This window comes from Schistocerca piceifrons, chromosome 7 (genome assembly GCF_021461385.2).
Source record: "Schistocerca piceifrons isolate TAMUIC-IGC-003096 chromosome 7, iqSchPice1.1, whole genome shotgun sequence".
Classification (NCBI taxonomy): domain Eukaryota; kingdom Metazoa; phylum Arthropoda; class Insecta; order Orthoptera; family Acrididae; genus Schistocerca; species Schistocerca piceifrons.
In genome coordinates this window covers 309,469,698-309,494,311 of record NC_060144.1, presented here as the reverse complement: position 1 = coordinate 309,494,311, position 24,614 = coordinate 309,469,698, and the positions used below count along the sequence as shown (strand labels likewise).

The 24,614-nt window shown below is 37.3% G+C and overlaps 1 protein-coding gene across 1 annotated transcript in view; it reads right to left on the bottom strand.

Moving 5' to 3' along the window:
- Nucleotides 1–4,165: 4,165 nt before the first annotated feature.
- LOC124804645 (sorting nexin-27) overlaps nucleotides 4,166–24,614 on the bottom strand; it is a 284,253-nt gene continuing 263,804 nt past the window's right edge. The window contains exons 3-10 of the mRNA XM_047264866.1: nucleotides 23,395–23,523; nucleotides 23,183–23,316; nucleotides 22,210–22,339; nucleotides 14,939–15,116; nucleotides 14,071–14,321; nucleotides 9,662–9,811; nucleotides 9,191–9,319; nucleotides 4,166–7,463 (exon numbers count right to left, since the gene is read on the bottom strand). Of these exons, the coding sequence (XP_047120822.1) occupies nucleotides 7,395–7,463; nucleotides 9,191–9,319; nucleotides 9,662–9,811; nucleotides 14,071–14,321; nucleotides 14,939–15,116; nucleotides 22,210–22,339; nucleotides 23,183–23,316; nucleotides 23,395–23,523 (1,170 nt within the window). The 3' untranslated portion in view covers nucleotides 4,166–7,394. The remainder of the gene's footprint in view (nucleotides 7,464–9,190; nucleotides 9,320–9,661; nucleotides 9,812–14,070; nucleotides 14,322–14,938; nucleotides 15,117–22,209; nucleotides 22,340–23,182; nucleotides 23,317–23,394; nucleotides 23,524–24,614) is intronic.

Here is a 24,614-nt window from a genome sequence, read left to right as displayed (position 1 = left end):
GAAGGTGTACACGATCAAAGGCAGAGCCACGTGTGAAAGCACCCACGTGATTTACCAACTGACCTGCCTGCACTGTGAAGCTTTCTATGTGGGCATGACCAGCAACAAACTGTCCATTCGCATGAATGGACACAGGCAGACAGTGTTTGTTGGTAATGAGGATCACCCTGTGGCTAAACATGCCTTGGTGCACGGCCAGCACATCTTGACACAATGTTACACCGTCCGGTTTATCTGGATACTACCCACTAACACCAACCTGTCAGAACTCCGGAGATGGGAACTTGCCCTTCAGTATATCCTCTCTTCTCATTATCCACCAGGCCTCAATCTCCACTAATTTCAATTTGCCGCCGCTCATACCTCACCTGTCTTTCAACAACATCTTTGCCTCTGTACTTCCGCCTCGACTGACATCTCTGCCCAAACTCTTTGCCTTTACAAATGTCTGCTTGTGTCTGTGTATGTGCAGATGGATGTGTGTGTGTGTGTGTGTGTGTGTGTGTGTGTGTGTGTGTGTGTGTGTGTGTGTGTGTGTGTGTGTGTGTGTGTGTGTGTGTGTGTGTGCGCGCGCGCGCGCGCGCGCGCGCGCCCGCTGTCCTTTTTTTCCCCCTAAGGTAAGTCTTTCCGCTCCCGGGATTGGAATGACTCCTTACCCTCTCCCTTAAAACCCACATCCTTTCGTCTTTCCCTCTCCTCCCCTCTCTCCTGATGAGGCAACAGTTTGTTGCGAAAGCTTGAATTTCATGTGTATGTTTGTGTGTCTATCGACCTGCCAGCACTTTTGTTCGGTATGTCACATCATCTGTGTTTTTAGATACATTTTTCCCATGTGGAATGTTTCCCTCTATTATATTCATATCATAAATCTATAATGATGCACACATACCTGTACTCATGTACAGTAGATGTTTGTTTACTGTTTATTGTACAACAGAACATTAGATTATTACACTTATTGGTACCTAATACAGCACGTCTGTATTTTTACTGTAACTTTAAATTCCTGTGTTGTTCACGTAAAGATTACGCCTGTATTTATAGGCTTTAATTTCGCTTTTTTGCCCCATATGAAGGAGGAAAACCTGTTTGAATTTCCTCCTCAAAATTGTTTTTCTATATAATTTTTTGCACTATACAACAGTCTCAACAACTTGGAAGAATTAGTGCGTGTTGCAAATTGTGTAACATTGTTTATGCATGCAATAGTTTCTTCAGGAGTAGTAATCATCATTCTGTTTCCTCCTCCTCATCATCACCAGTCTTGCATATTTCTATTAGATTGCCAAAATAAAAGTGGGATGAGGTGACAGGAAGTCATCACTTTAAATGTAGTCATCTGGACTACATGAAATATTCTGCATTTCAATTAATTCAGCAGCAGCATTTTCTTGAGCTTTGATCAGGACAGAAGTATCTTGTTCACCACGTCCGATCCCCACTTCGCTGTAGCACTTGGTGAAAGTTTTGAGCTTTATTTCCCTTACTGTCAATCCAATTTACTGCATCCAGGACAGAAACTGACTGTGCAATAGCAAATTAGCTTTCAGCTTCTGCAGCACTAAGAATATGATACTCCATCGCAATCACCTATAACGGGACTTGAATGTGTAAATAACCAGTCTGGTCCTGGTCTTTTGTTTGTGTGAGGCTGGTTGACCCTGATGGGAACCAAGCCGATTTCATGTCTGATAACTTGACTTTTGTGTGGCAGGTTGCATTTTATAGAAAAAAAGAGAACTTGCCAATTTCCTTTTTTAATTTTGGGTTGAAAGAGCCCAGCCACTCTTCTGTAAGACCACTCACCATCCATGTCTTTTTATTGATTTGCCATGTGACTAGAAGCTTACTGACATCTACACTTTTAAAACAATGGGATTTTGCCAACTTTCCAATCACCAGTGGCTTCTCGATTTCACCTAAGATGTTTCCACACAGTACAGCGAGTCTAAGCTTCGACAGTTTTCCGCCAATGCCCTTTCACCTTGAACTGCTAGAGATTTTGAAGTCAGTGTGTGATAAAACAGTCCTATTTCATTGAAAACTATTTTATACTCCAGGCGACCACAGCTGCTGAAAGGCATGATGGTAGGAACAACAATTTTAACAATCATAGTTCTTCCTACCATCATGCCTTTCAGCAGCTGTGGTCACTGGTTCTGAAGCTTTAAACCACACCATCAGGTGAACAATAATAAAAGACCATAGGCATACCCATCATTCCTAGTCAAAATTTTCCGTTCAGAGAATATCGTCAGTACTTACTATAACTGGCTGTAAGAGGAGTTCTTCCTAACATCATGCTATTTCATTGACACTGAACACATCTTTTGGGTGATTGTTCACAGACAGATTGTGCTGATGCATTTTTCCACACATCCTTATCTTCCTTGCACACTTCATTCCACATGATGCAGTGGCTAGCTGTGAAACTGTCCAGGCACCCTGTGGATGCCTTGAACTCCATAATTGCCAAGCTCTTCAGTGACTCCCACAGTCTCACTGTGTGACACGGGACACACAAAGCTAAGTTTTTTTGGCTTTGCATTTATGAACTTTTCCCACGCTATCTCATTAATTTCTTCATTTCTCATCTTATTCATCTTTCTTTTCATTTGCCTGTTCTCTTTCATCCATGCATCCCATATCTTATCCTTGTTTCTTAAAGCCTCACAAATTTGTGTTTTACCGTATTTGATATGCAACATTATTTCATGCACCGAGTGTTTGTCTTTCTCACTTGCCTTGATGATCTTAATCTCTCTGTTACGTGTTCGCAGTTCATAATTTTTGTTCGAATCAAGATGGTACATAAAGTGCTACAAGACAACTGAAACTTTGGTAAAATAGTGCAGTGAGTGCATCTCTTTGGTACGTTTGACCTTGCTGGGTAGAACCATTGTTTAACGTAACAACAATCACCTCTTTCACATAACAGCACTGTCACATCTTTACAGTCTTCATGTTAAAAGTAGCATCCTTGTATATACGTGAATAACTAAGGTATACTGTAATACAGTAGTACTGTGTGTTTTTTCTACACTATAAAATTATTTATTGGTTAAGTCTTAAAATTTGCATTCTGCATCACATTGGGTACATTCCGCTTTATACAAAAAGTTAGCAAACAAGTAAGTATTGAATGTGTTGAGACTGAAATATTTGTATTGTTTGGCCAGATTCCCAAGTTACATACAATCCACTTTGACCATGTTTTACTGTCTATACAAGGTCCTCTTCCTCATCTTCAAGAAATGAAAATCACCAAAATGTTCTGAAGCTTCATTAGAACCATCTAATATGTCACCCATGAGCCTACAAAATATTTATTACATACTGAAAGCTTTGCCAATTTAAGCTGTCAGTCAAGTCTTGGTTTTCTTGGATTACAATTATGATCACTTACAAATTACTTTGATGAGTGGTAGGCTGCAGCTTCTCTTTTGATTCCAAGATTTTCTCAGCGCAGTTATTCAACACCCACGGACACTTGATAACGAGAATGGTGGATAGTAAAAGTAAATCTATTGCCACGGGCATAGAGAGTGGAACTGAAAGAGTTGGTGACGTCTTTAAAGATTTTGTGTGGCAGTGTTCCATGTGTCACTTAAAAATGGAATAATGACTAACAATGTTTCCTAAGAAGTATGGTGCATACAATGTATAACTGTTGTCAAGTTGCAATCAATGGTGTATGCTGACTTCTTTTATCACTGCTGGGAATTTTGTTTCCATTTGCCTTAGATTCTTTGGTAAGATTGTAGTGATTGGAAAACAGACACATTTTCAACTTTTGAAATCTTCAGTTTCAACATCTGGCAATGGAAAGAGGTAATTGCTGGTCAAATTTGATTTCTACAATAGTTGGACAGGGAAATTCATCCATAATCCCGTCATTGATGTGAGAAATATCAGGAATGTAGTTTACACATGTGTCTAACACAAAGAAAATGCATGCCGATGTCTATAATTTCAATGCCTTCTCATGTAAAAATATTAGGTTACATAGCAAATTTAATTTGCAGGCATTTTAGTGTCCACATAAGTTTTCACTTGCATCACCAGAACACCAATTCTATGTACAACAGTTACACTATAGTTTCTTTTTTATTTTCTTGTATTGAATTTCTTAGCAAGAAAAATCACATTTGTGAAAGTGAGCTGTGGCAGGAATCATCAAGTCTGAAAGTATAATCTCTGGATAAGTAATTACTTATAATAATATAATATGGAAACATTTTCATACATCAACAGTGTAACTGTCATTAATACACACACATACACTTTTTGTACCCAACAAAACATCAAGTTCTAGATAATTCTTTAATTTCTAACTAAATGAAACTTACAAATATTAACATTCAAACACCAGGAACTCAGTCTATAAAGTGGAATGTCTGAAAAGCATGTGTCTGTTTTTTGTAGGACTAAGGCAATTAACAGCACCATTACAGACTTCTACTGAACACTCTATAAATGACTTCAATATCTGTTAAACATTTGACACAATCAATAACCAATCACACTAAATGTGTTTGTGTGCTTATACTAGTGACTCAATCAACTTTATGATTGTAAGACGACTTCACGAAAACTTTTCAGAAGTGATTTAAGAAAATAAGCTTACAGATGCACTATGTACAGTAGAAGTCACATACCAACAAAACTGTCAGAGGGCAGGGTATATTCACATTATTTTGGGAAATGCTGCATAATGATCATATTATTGGACAGTTTATAAAATGTGCTACACAGTAGTACCTTTTGTGATACTAATTTATACCACATCAGCTCAATGAGATTATATTAGGAATTATTTTTTACATGTCCATATTCATACTTCTTTCAAGAGTTTATAACGTTATTATTTTCAACAATTTCACCACAGTTAGCTTCAAAATAAATATATTAATGTACTATACAGTATTCACAGATCTTGCTCATTATTTTCTAAAACTATGTTTCTAGTCATTGCACATAATACATGAACTGTTTTGATGAGATAATTTCAGAATTCTCATAATCTATACATTTCTATTTACATATAGTAAGTCAAAAATATTCACTCTAAATGAAGACCATGATAAAGTACGTACAGCTGAATCCACAAAAATCATAGACTTCTGTCACATACAGAAACTAAAAACATAAATATTAACATGACTTTTCAATCTGAGGGTGAAGTAAAACAATCACAGAGAGCACAAAACAAAAACTGTATGCTTCAATACTGCTGATAGAAAAATATGAATGACAGCTGTGGATGTTCTACTTATGTTTGTAACTTATAAAACTGCACAGCTGCACTCAATTAATGCTAGTTTCTACTGAAACATGAAAGTCTTCTAACGCTATTTACTACACACAATTAAAGATTTTGTGTGGAAAAGCTGCCACTGACAAACACACTGTTGTAACTTGTTTAGATGTTTTAGAGTAGTAATATAAAATAATACAGAAAGGGAAGGAAGTTTTAAAGCTAAAGCTGCAGTTAGCTATTATTCTCCAGGAGCACAGCCACATACAAAATAGAAGGATTGCTATGAACAGGAAAAACACAAAATACCAAAGCAGAAAAATGGCATGTAATGCAGATCAAATTAAATACATAAATATTATATCTGGACACTTTTTTTGTTTGAGACCAACTTATTCATTCTCTATGAGGAAAAACACGTAAAAAGAGCATAAACTGAGAAAATATAGTGTACTAAATCACATTACAGATTATGTAATTATCAGTATTTGCATAATGAACACATGAAATTACACCCTTTTTTTCTAATTTTTCATCAGTAAAGTGGGAAATAGCGAGATAAACACCAATTGTGGGTATACCGAGAAAACTACTCTCACATACCTTTACTCCATGACTTAAAGAGTCAAGATTCTGTAACAGGTTTGTAAATTTGCAGTGCTTATTCTGTTCCATATCCCCAATTTACTGCTGATTATAGTCACACAGACAGATGGTAAATGGCGATTGTAATCTCCTTCACAAGAAATTTGTTTCGTTTTAGTGTTCCAAGATAAATTCTTCAACCAATACATTTGACGTAAAAATTTAGATATCAGAATGTTAGAGACAATTTCAAGATCACTGGCTCTATTAAGTATAATATGTTTTTCATTTAACAAATGTACAAACTTATACCTGCACATAATGTCATCAGTACTTGTGAGATGTGCCTAAAAAAGCACTGGCCTGATTAAAGCATTTATCGAAAGTATTTCTCGATGTTATCTACATGATAAAAGATAAGCAAATCTTTGCAAGTTATCTGCTGGGAGAATTGTATTTATTTATATATTCAATGTTACAAGCTCTCCATAAAAGTTTCTGGGTTAAAAGAAAAAATAAAGTAAGTATCTTAAGTCGTTTAAAGGGATTACTCCAAATAGCAAAGCCAGATTATTGGGCAGGAGATACAGTATCCAAGCACTACACCATTTAAAACGAAACATGAATTACTTTTAGGTATAAAATGGTCAAACTATGAAACCAAAATAGTACTAATAATGAGAACTAAAATAGTGAATCACCACCTCACTGAATAACACAGGCATTACAGGAGTTAAGGGAAAAGAAAGAGGAATATTCAAGAAGAATAAAGAACAATTCTCCAATTTATAAACTGGTTAGGTGCAGCACATTCGCACTCTTATTATTACAAGATCTTTCCTCTCAGTTTTTTCCAATAAGATAATGTAACATTAACAGTGTACTTGCACACAGAGTGTTTTGCTCACACAAATAAATATCACTTGTCAATTTAGACAATTCTCTCTCTCTCTCTCTCTCTCTCTCTCTCTCTCTCTCTCTCTCTCTCTCTCTCTCTCTCAAACACACTCATGCACACTCTTCCCCCCTCCATCTCTGCACAGCCGATGTTCATACTACAGACACACAGGTGGTCAGCAGACTACTACAACATTGCATAATATTGGACAAGTAACACAAATCAAAATTACACACATCTCAAACATTAAATGTACAAATCTGCATAACAGAAGTAAAAAATATGCAGTGCCACACAAGAGTATTGAGTGATACTATGCAATCTCTTTTTTTCCATTCGTATTGTAAGTTAACCACACAAACATGTCAGTCACTCAATTATACAACTGCACTCAAGACATACACATACATTCAGAATTTCAGTCTTGTGAGTAGCATTTACATAAAGAAACATTCAAGATCACCATGTCACTTCCCAGTCCTTAATAGGTACTGTTTATGATATGTGTGGTATGCAGCATCAGACAGAGGACACAGAGCCTCACATGTGGGACAATGTGAGTGGGCCAGAGGCTGAGGCGCAGGAGGACACGGGTGTCCTGGGGTAGCGTCGCTGACACTGTGGGCATGCCGGCAGCTAACGCCAGGCCCAGCGTCACTCCCCAGTGTCCAGCCACTTGCTCTCCTCGTGTATCCTCTCGAAACAATCCAGCAAGAAAATGTACTGCGAACAGAAAATGTAAGGGAGCCATTATTTAAAAAACAAAAAAAAAAATAAAAAAAATAAAAAACTTTCTTGAAATGTTCAATAGTTCATACACTACATGTACTGACTCAATACTTATGTAAGAATTCACCAACCCTATTCGTGTTTTCTCTATTTTTACTTTTTACATGTTATCTCTCTTACCAGCAGCTTATCTTGAATGACGAAAGCACTGACATGTAAGACATATTTCTGAAACTTGCTGCAAGCATACACTGCATACAAAAATGATACACTCTTTGTTGCAATAACATAAATGAAGAAAGAGGACTATGCACTGATTCCCTAAATTTAAATGCTGAGAAGAGAGTTTACACGGTTCCTAAAATGTATTATTTTAAAGGTGTAAGAACATCACTGTTAGCAAAGTGCTGAGAGAAATAGTGCAAATCAGCTTGTTTGCAGCTTTGAGCAATTATCTGATGGTGTGAGTATATTATCAGTATCAACTTTGGCAGTATAAGTAACAATTTAACAACTTACATTCTCTGAGAAAGACCAAACACCCCTATCTATGAGGTAGGAGTGCTAATAATGGAATTCACAGAAAACCTGAGCTGATACAGTAAGGGCACGATTAATAACCCATTCGCTGACACAGATGCTGCACAACTTAACATTAAGCTGCATGACACTATACATGCCATACCTTCTATCCAATTATTGACTGTCCTCTTATTATACAGCCAAAGCTATGTAACAGGGAGTTTTCTCTGAGAAAATTCCAAATGTAATTAAAATTATAGATCTACAATACTTAATGGAAGACAGAAATGGAGAAATAAAAACCGGACAAGTGTGAGTAGTACTTGCACTCTGCAGGGTTCTGTAAAAACTTAATTACATAGATATACAATAATAATAATAATAATAATAATTTTGTGTGACTCAACGGCCTTGCATAAGTCTTTCTTTCTATTGGATGCCAATTCTGTGACTTTTGTCTCCCTAACGTACCCCAGTTATACAAGTGGGGAAAGTGGGCCTAAAGTTTAATGTGGAATGCAAATCACTTGTCGTCTCTGGAAACTCTTCAAATTGTTGAGAGGTGAAGGCCAGGTTAAAACAAAGACTGAAAAATCTGTGATACAGCCAAGATGCAATCCTGTGCCTTCTCCGTTTCGAGGTACACATTTTACTACTAGACCACCAGGCCCGACACATACATAGGCAGTTTATTGATAGATTTCGATAGGTGAGTCTGCGAGTATCAAAATATGTGACATGTATGACCTTATCTTGTGAGTACAATGGCTTACAAGCTTAAATTATTTAGACTGCCAGAGGGCAGCAGATCTTAGTACTTGACAAACATTTCAACTTGATACTCTACCCATTCCTGAGAAAAATATATCTTAAGTTGGGCAGACAGACAGGCAAACAGACAACAAAGTGTCCTATAGACTATATGGGAAACCAAGATTTTCATTTTACTTGAAATTAATCACATATTTTAATTATGTTATTCCTTCTTGTTATAAATTCTTCTCATATGGCAAATAGTAAAAACAATTTAAGTTTTTTTAGAACTAGGTTATTGAAAATCAGTCTCTTTTGACATATCATTATCTGCCCCAATAACAATAGTTCAGCAATAAGTTAGAAACATTACGGTAAATGATCGTTCTCACACATTCTCCTTTTAAGGCATTTTTCCATTTCAGTATTCCACAATAAGCACTTACATATGGTGTAAATATTTTCACCCATCTAGGGTTCTTCTCAGGCCTCTGGTATTGAAAACAGAATGCCATAGCCTCATCGTCAACTTCCCATTCTTTAATAGTAGGCCATGAAAATTCCACAATTTGAGACTGAAAATAAACCATTAAAACATCATCAAAACATTTAATTTGTAATATACATTAAAAATTTGGCAAGAAAACAAAAATGTTTTAAAAAATTTTAAACACCATTGTTCACACAATACTCTCATGTATGTTGCACTGTTCACAGCAACATAAGTATTAATCACTCACTCAGTGGATTACTCTATTCTGAAAATTTAAGGACAGTTTTTATTACTTTCTGAACACTGCAGATTTCAGGAGAACGAACTTGTGCTAGTTGCTATTCCCAACAAATGTTCCAAACTCATTTTTAAAATAATTCAATAATAAATTTTTAGTGGTCTATAAACAAAACTGACTACCCACCTCTAAAGCACCATCTTCTCGACAGGCCTGTAGCTTAAAAGTGGTGGCTCCGACAGAAACAATAACATGGCCATCTTTACGAGAGTCACAGGAGCAATGAGGGAATACTATCTCTCCATAGCCTGTTAATTCCCTTGCCAGCTTTAGGTACTGCAAGAAAGAACACGGATCACTACATTTTTGTGGAGGTTTATGAAATAGGTCATTTTTGTAAACAAATCATCTTATAGAAATGAAATGCACAAACATAAAACGGTTTACTAATTATTGTAGAATGACTGTTAAATTAATACAAATATTATGAACAAATGGCATTCCTGATGGGAAAATCATCTGATAAGTAAACTAGAATTTTGCATTGTTTTTTGCTGAATTATACATCATCACTCAAATAATTCGCAGTGATTTTTATAAAAAAGTATTTTCAATTTTTCAGAAAAAAAGTAGTAGTTTTCACTGCAGTTCCGTATTTAGGACTAATTTTCATCAAAATACATTAAAGAAAAAAATATTCATATTTTCAAATTATTATTTGAAAAATACTACATGGGGAGCAGAAAATGAACAAAGTTGCAGTTACCTTCCTTTATTTCTAGTTTTCAAGTTTAGGCATGACAACAAAGTAATCACACATGCTAGAACTAAGGAACGGGGGTAGGTTAGGTGTCAATGTTCCACCAACAGCAGCATCTTAATAAACGGAGCACCACATCAGTTGAACAAGTATGGGAAAGAATTCAGCTTTGACTCATTGGAACGAATTTGGAAAATCTATTCTGGGTGACTGGATGGTTGTCTGAACCCCACTCCTCTTGCATATGGTCCAGCATCTTTAATAATTGAGTGCCTCACTTTGACTGAGCAAGGTGGCGCAGTAGTCAGCACACTGGACTCGCAATCGGGAGAATGATAGTTCAAGCCTGCATCCGGCCATCCCGACTTAGGTTTTCCATGATTTCAGTAAATCGCTTCAGGCAAATGTCACGAAGGTTCATTTAAAAGGGCACATCCGACTTCCTTCCCATCATTCCCTAATTTGATGGCACTGATGACCTCACAGTTTGGTCCCCTCTCCCCGAATCAACCAGCCAACCACACTTCACTTTGAAGAAAGGTCAGGTCATTAGAAACAGTACGCAACTTTGGACTGAAGAATGATGGAAAAGGAAATCAGTCATGTCCTTTTCAAATAAACCATCCCTGTCTTTGCTGTAGGCGATCTAGGGAAACATAAATCTGAATGGTCATGTAGCCAGCTTAAGCTCTGTTCTCCCAAATGCAAAACTAGTGTCTTAACCAGCGTGCCATATTACGAGGTACCAATTTGCAATTATAGACAAATTAATAAACTACAGTCAATACTTCTAGTGTTGCCAGTATCTGCAATTGATATGAATTACACTGCTATCAATGTTACGTTTCTACTGTTGCTATTCTCTTCCAATCATTTTCATTCAATTGGATATGCATTAACTTGCTGTAGTGGTTCTGGCACAATAAAAATAGTGAGGATGTAAGTGAAATGGTGCCTCACAGGCTGAAAGAGACATCCAGTCAGTGTCTCACCTAAATTGTTGTGGAGACTTAAAATCTAGTTTGCACGAGTGGTGTGCAAGATCACTGTCCACAATGGCTTGCCTTTATTCAGTCTCACTAATCACCTTGCACTACTTGCATTTCTCAAGTAGGGGACTAATTGTGACATCCAAATTTTGCCTCACTTTGCTGCAATAACTTAAAAACAAATTAACCTACTGGTAACACACTAAAGCAATAAATTAACATAAAAACTAGAAAACAAATAACTTACAGTGATAGAAGTTAATAGACAAGACACAAAGACTTTACTTGTGGAATAAGGTACAGGCAGCTTCACCAAAACTTTATGTTTGAATAAAGTTTTTTTTTTCCTCCAAAATCACCATCATTTCAAACATTTGTTTGTGAGAAATAAAATTACTGATGTTTCAATTGTAGTTGGCTTTTCCCATGGAATGATCAACAGACACTGATTGGTCAAAGTAGGCACATCTCTCTCAGCTACATGTAGTTCGATGAAAATTGCACTGGGATTGACTTTTCATTGAGTAGAATAGTAGGGACAAGGAAACACTGCCATGTGCTGCCATATTGCCTGTTTTGTAAATACATGCAGAACCTTGTCCAGCATAGCTGGCTGCACACTATCAACACTGCCTCCCACTACTGTAATCCGTCAGTCAGAGTTATTTTATTAGAGTTACACCAAATGATTTACCTTAGTGGCCAACCATGTATACTCATGTTTTCTTAGTGTTCACTCACCAATGATACAAGCTGGGAACTATGGGGTGGTATATGGGCATGATTAATTTATTAATCTCCAAAAGCATGTTTGAAATAAACAAATACATAGACAAGAGCTTTCACTAAGTTATCTATCTTTCATCAGGCAGGGTAACTGCAGACATGCCTTCACATTCCAATTCACCCCACAACACATTTTCCACTTGTACCTACCACCCAACAGCTGACAATAAAGGCCAACTGTCTTAAGCTTTATGACACTTTTACATGCCCACTGGCCTGACATATCAACACATTACCAAACGTCTTCAGTCTGAGTGACCTTTGTCCACAATAACTGTTGAACTATGTAATGAGTATTTAGTACATATGCTTTTTTTTAACAAAACCTTCTGCATCTGATGTACAAGACCTGATTCTGGACTGTATGGTTGTTCTTATGATTATGTTATCATTTAATTGGTGAGTAATATGCTCAGTTGTCTATGCATCTTGTACTATAATTTAAATTATGAACATAATCATCTGTCCATTGTTAACAGTACCAGTTTCAGTTAAACTGAAGTACCAACAGTGGACTCTCCAGGACACCAATGAAATTTTATGAAATATCTCACTATCGCATATACACTTCTCAGGTTTGTCACTGGATCGTATTGTGTAAATCCCACAATATTTCATGGATGCAGCTGCTCGACATAACTGCTCGACATCTACTGGTGGTGGTAGTTGCTCTGTCACTGCTGAAAGATGTGTCTTGTAGCAGTGACAGAAGCAACATCCACCAGCTGAAGATGTTGAGCAGTTGCATCCATGAAATATTGTGGGATTTACACAATATGATCTGGCGGCAAACCCAAAAAGTGTATTTGCAAGAGATCCCTTGGGAAAGCCTGGAAAGCCATATCTTATTATCATTTCAATAGAATTCTCGATAACTACACTAATAAAAAAAATGAAAAAATATGAAACTTCAAAAGGGCACAGTTACAGAGAAAAATGTCCATCTTAAAAATAAGTCACAATTTCATGGCAGCAGTTAAACAGGGAACTGGGAACGATAGTGAAGGGATAATCAATTAAATAGTTCAACCGAAAAGCATCAAGCAAGAGAAACGTAAAATATTTTTATTTTATTTTTATTTATTTATTTTTTTTTTTTAATTGTGAAATCTAATCTGGTTCTCAATGCTCCCTGACTTGCAAAGCACTGTATCTCTACACCCATACAATCTCTGAACCATTTATGTCTGTGGGCCATCTAAAGATGCAAATGCATATTAATCACAACCCTCGGGTTTTTCTGCTGTAGCATCCCGTAATAGTTTTATTATTGATAAAAATTTGTAATTCCAGGGCCGTATTACATTAACAAGTCATAATTACACCTCGTTCATAAGACACCAAAACTCAAAACCGACAACTGGCTGATTCCCAAACAAAACTGGAAGGTAATCCACAAATCCACGTAAAGAATTAGGTGTAAGCTCTTAAAACATGCTGTGGGAGGAAATAAAAATGCCACAGTCTAACACTGACAAGAAAAGGTTAAACTTCATAATGCAACATTTGACAGTAACATGTATCCAATGTGGACATAAGTGAAAACCACAGATGCTATCCAAGTATAATAACCCAAACAACCAGAAATAAAAGCACTGCCAAAAGCTCACAATGAGGGACTGAGCAATCTGCTGTTGTACTTGCTTCCTGCCTTTTCAGTTATTAAATACTTTATTTGGGCACACAAACTATACAAATAAAATTATCATTAGTTACATTGTCCACTGATTATGAACACTCTCAATAAAAGCTTGAGACATGTTTTGGAAAAAAGCTGGCCCACACTGACTGATGTCAGCATCTTTACCCAAGGTGGATTTTAATACAACTTTCTAAAACTGCGCTAGGTTTTTCTTCATTGCTTTGATTACAGAATTTAGCTTACTATTTGTGGAGTCCTGAATGCAGGCACTTGTGTGGCAAGAAAACTATCTCGTAATTCATCATCCAACATGCACAGTAATAAATGATCTCTCACACATGATTGCACATCTAAAACAAGCAGTAACTTAACATTACAATTTACTATATTGACCTGTGACTTAATGAAATTCACAAACCTCATGCTTGCGCGATGCATCCTGTAGTGCTTTTAGTTGATACAAACGATCATCAGCTCGAATATGACCACGATTAACATCATCAACAGCTTGCCAGAAGAAAAAAGTTGTCGCTTGATCATCACAAGCAAGTTTTAATTCCTTCTGAAGACAGAACAGCCACCGTCGTAAACAGAGACACGTAGATGTTGCTGTGCTGTAGTTCTGTATGTAAAGGTTGTGAGGATACTCCGTAGGCAGAAGTTTCCGCTCTAAGGAAGAATTTAATCTTTTTAAAAGGAATGTACAGAAAGCTAACAATGTCTACAGTTAACAAGTCAGCAACATCTGATAGCTCTCTTACGAAGTTAATAAAGACACCAATCATATCTTTCACTCATTTCTGGGTAAGGAGGAAAAAATGTCATCACTTATATACATATCATTTAAAATTTGAGAAATCATCCATTTATGTATATTCCTGAGTGTCTTTTACATCACTAAGGTCTTAAAAATATTTAATATATATCTATTTTATATTAAACAAAGCACAACCACGTAATGAACAACTTCCCAACATACTTGGGTAATAGTCCTTTCAAGCGCACTGTATGATTTTAGAGCGTAAGTCAATCAATTCTAAAGCTACCACATCTGAAGACTTCTGTTAAGTGAGTGTACTCCCAGAAGAAGGGAAGCTTCATTGTTTGTAGATTTTTCAGTCATTGCTCTGTATGACTAATACCAGTTGCAAATGGAAATGTGAAAATGTACATTTACAGAATGTGCATGTATCCAGGTAACTATAACTAAAAAGGAACAAAGTATTCCTTCTCAATCTCTGTGAGGTTTGTTCAATATAGCCTGCTTGTATTTAAGCTGAACTTACCGAAGTTGTATTCAACAATTTCAAAGAGGTAGAAGTATCTTGCTGTGTTTTTGTTCATGCGTATTTTGTCAACAACTGCAGCATAAACTTCTTCAGTGTTGGCATTTTTCTTGACACTTACTATGACAATTTCTCTGTCTGGTAACATAATTTTCAAATCTACAGGTGAGATGTAGCCCTGTGACAAGAAAACATTGACATAAATGCTACTAGAAATATGAATATCAGCTCAGGGCTTTAAATTTAACTTCATTGTTACTATAAGATGAGACACAATTTCAGACAGAAATATCACTAATCAGAATCACTGAGTAAAAGAGAAACAGAACAAAAGTGGATAACAAATTTAAACATGTTGACCTCCCTTGACTACAACAATTCACTAATATGCATACAGCAAAGAGAAAAAACGTGCATACATTTTCACTATTCTACTTCTGTAGTAACTAAAAGAAGGTAGAAAAGTGAAGTAATGACAACAATGTGAAGTAAAACATACTTACAACTAAGTAGTGCAGGAGGGTAAGGTACACATGACTGAATGAAGGGTGAAAGATGGCTATAAAGAAGTGAAGCCAAGTAAATGAGCTCTATACCCTAAAAGTGGAAAGTGTCAAAGAAAGTGATGAAGGAATGCAGAAGGTTTATGCAACACAAACAATATGCACATGGGTCCCTCAACTTTGTTCACTGTGATTTACTCCTTTTTTATGATTTCTCTTCAGAGCAAATACAACTTGCTTATAATCCCAGCAATACCAATGCATTGTCCATAATGTGTATTACTACCACAAGGGGAGGAGTACTTTATGACCGCCCTAAAAAATTAAAACATATCATAATAATAATATATCACTAATTGTTGTTAACTTACATTAACAACATACTATTTAAAGAGGTACTGATGTGTAAGTAGGATCCTAAACCTGAAAATACCAAGTATGACATGCATTGTGGTAAGTCACATCTACTATCTAGACTTAAATTTTTGGGTTAAGTTTAACTGAAAAATTTAAAACATTTATGAAATTTAGTGGAAGACATTGAAAACAATAATTTCTTTTCAAAATTTTAAATTATGTAGTACCCAACAGGATTACTATATTTTCAATAGACTGGCATAAAGTAATACTCTCCTCACCCAGCCCCTGGTGTTGCAACCGTCGGTAACATCTCTTATCTTTCAGGTTTTTCAGCTTTATTCTATGCGGTCATTGTCCACGCAAAGAAAAACATGTAAGGAGTCAGCAAAGGTTAGATTGTATAACCATCACTACAGCTGTTGAAGGGAAAAAAAAGAGCCATAGGATATAAGATGAACAGTGGAATGTAGAATCGAAGGATGTAGAAACCAAGTTGATAAAGATATGAGATTAATAATGTACAATCAGTGAAATGACAATGATATCATTCGTATTAGAGACTAATTATATATAAAAACAAAGATGAGGTGACTTAACGAACGAAAGCGCTGGCAGGTCGATAGACACACAAACACAAACAAACACAAAACATACACACAAAATTCAAGCTTTCGCAACAAACTGTTGCCTCATCAGGAAAGAGGGAAGGAGAGGGGAAGACGAAAGGAAGTGGGTTTTAAGAGAGAGGGTAAGGAGTCATTCCAATCCCGGGAGCGGAAAGACTTACCTTAGGGGGAAAAAAGGACAGGTATACACTCGCACACACGCACATATCCATCCACACATACAGACACAAGCAGACATATTTAAAGACAAAGAGTTTGGGCAGAGATGTCAGTCGAGGCAGAAGTGTAGAGGCAAAGAAGTTGTTGAAAGACAGGTGAGGTATGGGTGGCGGCAACTTGAAATTAGCGGAGATTGAGGCCTGGCGGATGACGAGAAGAGAGGATATACTGAAGGGCAAGTTCCCATCTCCGGAGTTCGGATAGGTTGGTGTTGGTGGGAAGTATCCAGATAACTCGGACGGTGTAACACTGTGCCAAGATGTGCTGGCTGTGCACCAAGGCATGTTTGGCCACAGGGTGATCCTCATTACCAACAAACACTGTCTGCCTGTGTCCATGTGAATGCCCAATACCCAGTAGCGGAGCATGCCCTCCAGCATAATTCTAGGGACCTAGGAACCTGCTACACCGTATGTGCCATTTTGCTTCTCCCACCCAACACCAGTCCCTCTGAACTGCGGAGATGGGAACTTGCACTCCAACACATCCTTTCATCCCGCCATCCCCCTGGACTGAACCTACGTTAAACAACCTCACTCCCATTCACTCTTCAGTCTTCTCCTCTTTCCCTTTCCTCTTTAGCCATTCACGCATCTTTTCATCCTACATAGTTGTGTTTATCTTTATACTATATACCTCTTTACTTCTGTATGCATCCTCTTTGGTTTGAAGCTGGCACAGTACTTACAGTAGAATAACTTTGGATTCCCTCTGACAACCATGCCTCCATCCTTGCTACCCTCCCTGTTTACCTTTCCCTGTTGCTTCATAACCTGGGTTGTGAGTAACTGAATCCACTTTCCCTTCTTCCCTTTTTTCCCCTCTCTCCTCCCTGATGAAGGAACAAAGTTCCGAAAGCTAGGAATGTAAATTTTTAGTTCTGTTTTATGTGTATCTATCGGCTGTACTGAGCTGAGGTAAGTACTGGCCAGCCCCTCTATCTCTTTGTTAGTATTTGTTTCACATCTTATATGAGATTTTCCATTAATCACTTGTATACAAAGAAGGGCAGAACAAATGGCCCATCCATCTGAGTCACGGACGGGTGTCATGGAAGTGATGAAAAAACTGACCTGTGAACACTTGAAGATATGAGGGTGATTCAAATGAAAGCCTATCATATTTTTATTTGTAGCAATGAACAAAAAAAAATTGCATGTAGTTTTCTACATAATATCCCTGACATTGAATGCACATATTCCACCACTTCAGAATGGCATAGATACCATGATGAAAGAATTCTTTTGGTCATATATGCAGCCAGTCGTGCACAATGGTTTTCACCTCATTGTCACTTCTGAAATGCCTGTCTCTCACTGCTTATTTGAGAGCACTGACCAGCTGAAACTCACTAGGGGCACGGTCTGGTGAATAACAAGAATGTACCACATATTCCAATTTAATTTCTTGAATAGACTCAACTGTCTTATGGGCTGTATGCGGTCAGACGTTGTCACGCAGCAGCAGTACTCCTGAAGTCCAAGACCTCATTGTTTACTCCTGATGGCAGGGCAAAGTTGATTTTTCAAGCAGATCTTACTAATAAGTATTCGCTACTATCACTCCCCTATCCATGTAATGCTCCAAAATTACTCCATTTGCATCCCAGAAGAGAACAAGCATGACTTTTCCAGAAGTCGGCCGAGTGTGGAATTCTTTTCATTTTGGCAGTGAGCTGAGGCATCATTCCTTGCTTTAGCTTTTCATTTCTGGTTGATGATAATGGATCCAAGTCTCATTGTCTGTAACAATTTTTCCCATATGTGGAAATGATGCAAAAGTTCTTCACAGGCATTGACACAACAGTCTCTCAATTCAGCAGTCAACTGACGTGGCACCCGTCTTGCAGACACCTTACTGAAGTGCAGTACACTATGAGAAAAATTCTGTAATGAACCAATACTAATCTTCAAACTTATGGCTATTTTGTTCACAGTTGTGTGTCTGTTGTCCGTTACTAGCTCCTCCACTAAGTAACGTTCTTGTCCATCACTTCATGATGAGCCTGTCCTGTTCTTGGGGCATCCTCCACAGACGTTACTCAATTTATAAATTTCTTACACTTTTGTACACTTGCTGTAACGATAAACATGAATCACTATACTACACTGTCATTCTGTAATCAATTTCAATTGATCTGACACCTTCAAGTGATGAATGTAGAAATATTCTAAAACATCATATGTATCACTCCCATAGGGTAACAAGGACAAGTGAACAGAAACAGTTAATCAACCACTTTTCCTGTGCTCAGTACCCTAACTGAACAGGAAGGAGCATTGACAATGAGAAGCACCCTTCACCATGCAGTTCACAATGGTTTGTGGAGTATGGGTACAGACACAAATATAGTTTATAACACTTGTATTCGATATCCTATCAATGACGACCTTACTTGGGGGGGATTGTGGGGGAGAGGGGGAGGGAGGGAGTGTGGGGGAGGGAGAGGGAGTGTGGGGGAGGGAGGGGGAGAGGGAGAGGGAGCGGGAGAGGGAGGGGGAGAGAGGGAGGGGGGGGTGGGAGAGAGAGAGAGAGAGAGAGAGAGAGAGAGAGAGAGAGAGAGAGAGAGAGAGAGAGAGAGAGAGAGAAGGGGGGAGGAGGAAGTTAATGAGGCAGAAAATAATGTTTAACACAGGTAAAGGTCTGGAATTTTTGTACTGTAAAGAGAAACGTACAACTTCCAAAATATGTTAAAAACTTAAAATTTAGCATATTACATCAGCCTGAAGCTTGGAAAACTTTCATAACTCTTCCCCGATTGCATTTTCATATGAACTTCTAGCTCATTATTTGTACGTGCTATGGCACACAGTTTGCTAATGCATGGTGTCATGCACAAATGTGCATATATTTGTCCGCCTGAGTGGACATCCTCCTTTCTTTGTTTCCTTCTCCCATGCGCTCAGGGAAGGCTGCCACAAATTTTCACCAACCAGGATGCCACTCAGTTGTCATTGTGGAAACAAAGGTGCAACGCTGTCGATGCCTTGTGGCAGTTCCATGAGGAGGGCTGACTGCTAGAGAAAGTGGTATGTCAGTCTGGTTCTTATGTGACAAAGGTCATTTGCAGGCACTGGTCTGATTTGTCAGCCAGAGGCACAGCAGGATTTCATGGGTAGCTGTATGGAATAAATGGGCTGTGCATGTGCTGTATCAGCAGACAGAAACTGATGTAATCCTGCATCAATCATTTACGAGAACCAAGCAGTGTTGTGTGTCTGCTGAAGCCTCAGATTCAAGTATCCCAGGAAGAGGATTTCTCCCCTCACGTTCTACCTACTGTGGAGACTGTATCATCTCTTTACCTCTGACTCCAAGTCCATGTTCATGTCCATGCAGCTATACAGCCCACTTACCCCTCCCCCACCTCAAACCTGCATTGATGACATGTTACAACCTGAAGGTGCTCTGTATTACCCTGTTCTGAGCCACAGTAGATTCTCCTGTGACTAGTTATTTACATGATCATCAACATACTTAAAATTCATCACACTACTTACTCTATTACTTTTGACTTTACATTCTGCAATGTCTAAGGAAGGAACTATGTTGCCAGCCCTGAACTGTAGAGTTGATTACCAATTTTTGTCAAAATTTTGAAGTTCATGAATCATGCTTTCATTGTTGTCGTTGTTGTTGTTGGTGTTTCAGTACTTTATAATTATACACATCTTTTTTGTTGCAAATATTTTTGCAATGTGTTTCATCCCACTAGTTTAATCACCAGGTCTTTGTCTTGCCACAAATCTCCTTAATTTATTTGGTTTTTCTTGGTTTCTTATATCAATAAACTTTCTAGTTACAGTACAAGATATGTTACATCATCAATGACAGCATGGATCATTCTCATTTGCTCTGGTGATAAATATCGTAACATTATTTTTTACGATAGTGGATGACTATTATAATACAGGGGAAAGGTACAAAATTCTCAGTCTCATGTATAGTTGTTGACATCAATGATCTGCCCCCCCACCCCCACCCACCCCACCTTTATGTTCCCAATGTTGTACAATGACACAAATCAACTGTTAACATTGTCTGATTTGCAGTATAGTTTTTCATAGCACTTTTTAAGCAGTCATGTTGTAAATGGTTCATTGAAATGGCTGACTTTAAATACCATGTTATCATAAAATACTTGGTTTTAAACAGTTTCTCACCTAAGGGAATTCATCCAAAGTCAGTCAAGCTTTTCAAAGTTTCTCCTTTATTTTCAATGTGTAAGATATGGGAAGTTACCCATGTGGAGGGCACCAGTGACTGCATCCACAGATATTGGAACTAGAAACTCAACACCTATCACATACATGGATAGACTTTAGTTATGGAGAGAGGTATTGCAGAAATAGGGCTGTGATGGTGGGTCTTGAGTTGTGCTTGGGTAGCTCAGTAAACAGAGAACTTGCCCAGATTCAGGTCCTGGCTTAGCACACAGTTTTAATTTGTCAGGAAGTTTCAAATGAGTCTGCACTCTGTTGCAGAGTGGAAATTCATGTGGCGATATTTATGACTTCTTCCATAACCTATACAAATGAAATTTCTAATACACTACGCTCACCAAAGATACATACCACAAATTCCAATACACACAAGCTTGATTTGAAAGCAGACTCAGCTAAACACCACTCTAAACTTCAAAGACCGAAAACACAATTTACAGATTAATTTTGTTTGTTAGATACTGTCATTCACAGATATCTGAATGAAAGTTATTTTCAGTTAATGGATGAAACACCAAAGTACTGTTATTACCTACACACAATCAAATTGTTCAATTCAAATTTGTCTCTTAACTAGCAAATGTCCAGAGAATCTTTCACTTGCAAATAAGACATCAAGCTGACAATTGAGTTAACTTCATTAGTTAATATGAGCATCTAATTCTTGAAAATCTGTTAGTATTGCTGAATAACCACTCCAGCAACTAAAAAGTTCTTCATTTTACTTCAAGAGTTGTTTTGGCTTCCATACTGAAACCATTTTCTACTGGAACCTGAAAATAATACTGCAATGAAACAAAGCCCAAAAAATATGAACAATGTGTTGCGACAATGAAAAGTCAATAAACCTTTTCTTTTTTCCCCATCACAGGACAATTTTCAGACTCCACTAGAAACCACCCTCAATATAAACGCTGAAACAAGACATGGAGTAAAATAAAGAACTTTTTAACAACTGAAGCAGCTAGTCATCAATTCAGCACAGCTGCAGAGAAGCAGTGCATAGGCTGTTTTTATTTTTTAAATAAAAACTTTATTTTATGCTTTCACAAAGTTAGCCAATTTTACCCCCTTGGGCATTTTCAAGCTACCTCTGTCTGTGTTGATATGTTGGCAAATCTATAAATTCTTCAGTTGTTCTTAGGTTGTCAAAAAAGTTGATGGCACAATTAGTTGATGGTCCACTTAAGTTTACTCACCTTACTAGTAATCTATATGATGACAATACTGTGTACCTAAGCTGATTTACAACAAAGATAAATAGATGAACAGTGTTTGTATTCATTTCTTTAGCTCTTAAAAAGGATAATAGCGCATTTTCATCTTAATTCTGGGCTCACCTGCTCATCATCAGCATCTGTTAGGAACTCCTGCATAATATCACTCTCTGCTATGACTCTGACAGCACATACTTTTTCCAAATACTGTTCCAGTCCTCTCCTCCTAGCATCCAGTTGTTGTTCACTTAACCTACAAATGGAATCATATACAAAGTTTTGTTACTTAGGTTGTAAAATTATAATGATTTTTTTTCAGTGTATCACATAATATAACTTATTTTGTATATAAAATAAGTACAATACATGTGCAGAATTAAGCATTACATGTAGTTTTTCATTCGATAGTGAATATATGTGAATATATGAAAAGCAAACATTGCTATAATTATCACGTGGGCACGATCACTTATCAGTTACCTGTGGTAATCCCAACACAAGCATCAAAGTGAAATTGAAAACTTTAATCTTGCAAGATAGTGACTCTTAATAGAATAAAATCTGTGCCATGTGATGCAATCAGTCCCTTAAAATGCCCACATCATTCTGGCCATAAACCACCACCAAACAGAATACAATAAAAAATGAGGCATAATGAAACTGCAGGCAACTTCATCAAACAGTGTGAAGTAGCAGTTGCAACAAGTTTGCTTTCTTATGTGCCCTACTATCATAAACCTTACTTGTCATTGGAAACATGAGATAAAGTTACACTAAAATCCATATTCATTGGTTCCACAGATAATACTGACCAAAGTGGCAAAGTAATTAAGAACCTGGACACTCATTCACAGGGAAAAAGATACAGACAATTACCTTTCATATCCTTCCCTAAACTGAACACTTATGTTCAGTCTCAATGACCTTATCTGCACCACAACATTAATCCCTTATTTTTCTTTCTTCCACAGATAATGTCTAAACTGGAATATCTCTACATCATTTTCAACTACTGATACATTCTTTATGTTCATCATAGATATGAAGAGGATCTAATGTTACTTGCCTTATCCCATTAAGAAATAAAGCTACTTACGTGAATGGCCATTTGCCGGGAAGCTTAGGAAAGCTGAAACCTATAAATTCCTTCTTTAGGTTAAGGTTTAAATTAGCAAATTCACGGTATCTGCGTGAACACAGATGCCTGCCTGCCATATATATGTTGTACACCTGCAAAAGTGCAAAACATGCAATAAATCTATTGCAGTGTATCAGTAGTGTGAAAACAGTTATAGCCGTCATACTTACGACATATCTATCACCTCCTTTCTCCACATAATGGTAATCTGGTACAGAAATTGGAAGTGAACGCTTTTCGCTGTAGTCTATGTATGTGTATCCTGCTGGGTCTTCTACAGGCTCCAACCTCTCAGCCTCCTGAAATTTTGTCCCTTACAGTGATTCATATTTCCCACACACAGAGTTACATACATCCCTTGTCAATACTTTAATATTACAGTTTTACACAATGAACTAATTAACTTGGCTTATTTACCAAGCTAACAACAATCTGTGCTATTTACCAAGTCCTCCAGCCAAAAGAAAATCAATGTTCTATATATCAAAGGAAGATAAATATTACAAAAATATGGTTCTTGAGGATACCAGATGTCTTAGAGAATCAATGTTTGTTGTACATATGTGATGTTGCACATAGTAATGGTTCTACACTAGAGAGAGAAAAAAAAACCACAAAACATTAGCAAAGACAGCGACTTCTAACCTGAAAACCTAGTTACATATTTTACATTTTACAAACAGTAACTATGTCATTACAGTTCACTAATAAGTTCAATTATAATCCCTACAATCTCAATGACGTCTGTGATGATACTGTCAATTACAAAACAACAGCTTGTTTTTGTGAAGGGAATAGTATGCTACTACCACCAGTATATGAATCTAACACTGAGCATATTAAAAGCATCTCTCCTCATAATAAATTTGTTACAAAAGATAGCCAAGAATTATTTATGACTGAATCAGGTGTCACTTCAATTGTTACAGAAATGCTGCTCAAGATATATTAAAAGCCCACCTAGTGACTGTTTGCTTATCTCCACCCCAGCCTCCTCCTTACCCCCACCACCTAGTATGCTTCTCCCATCATGCACTGCTGCTCGCAGTCTGGCCCTGGCAGCCAGAGTCTGATCGTGTGTGTGAGTGAGCGAGTGTCTATGTGTCTTTGTGTGTATATTGTCTGCTCTGATGAAGTCCTGTTTGGCTGAAAGCTTTGTTTGACAGTCTTTTTGTTGTGCTAACTGCAACTCAGTGTCTTCGCTACATGGGAAGTAGCATCTATCCTGTTCATAATATTGTCATTATTCCATCCTGGATTTTCCAGCGTTTGATTTTGCAATACTGACTCTTTGTTTTATCTTGGAAGACAATCTGAAGAAAGGCAAAACTATGTTTGTAGCATTTGCAAATTTGAAGAAATCTTTTGGTCTTATTGACTGGACTACGCT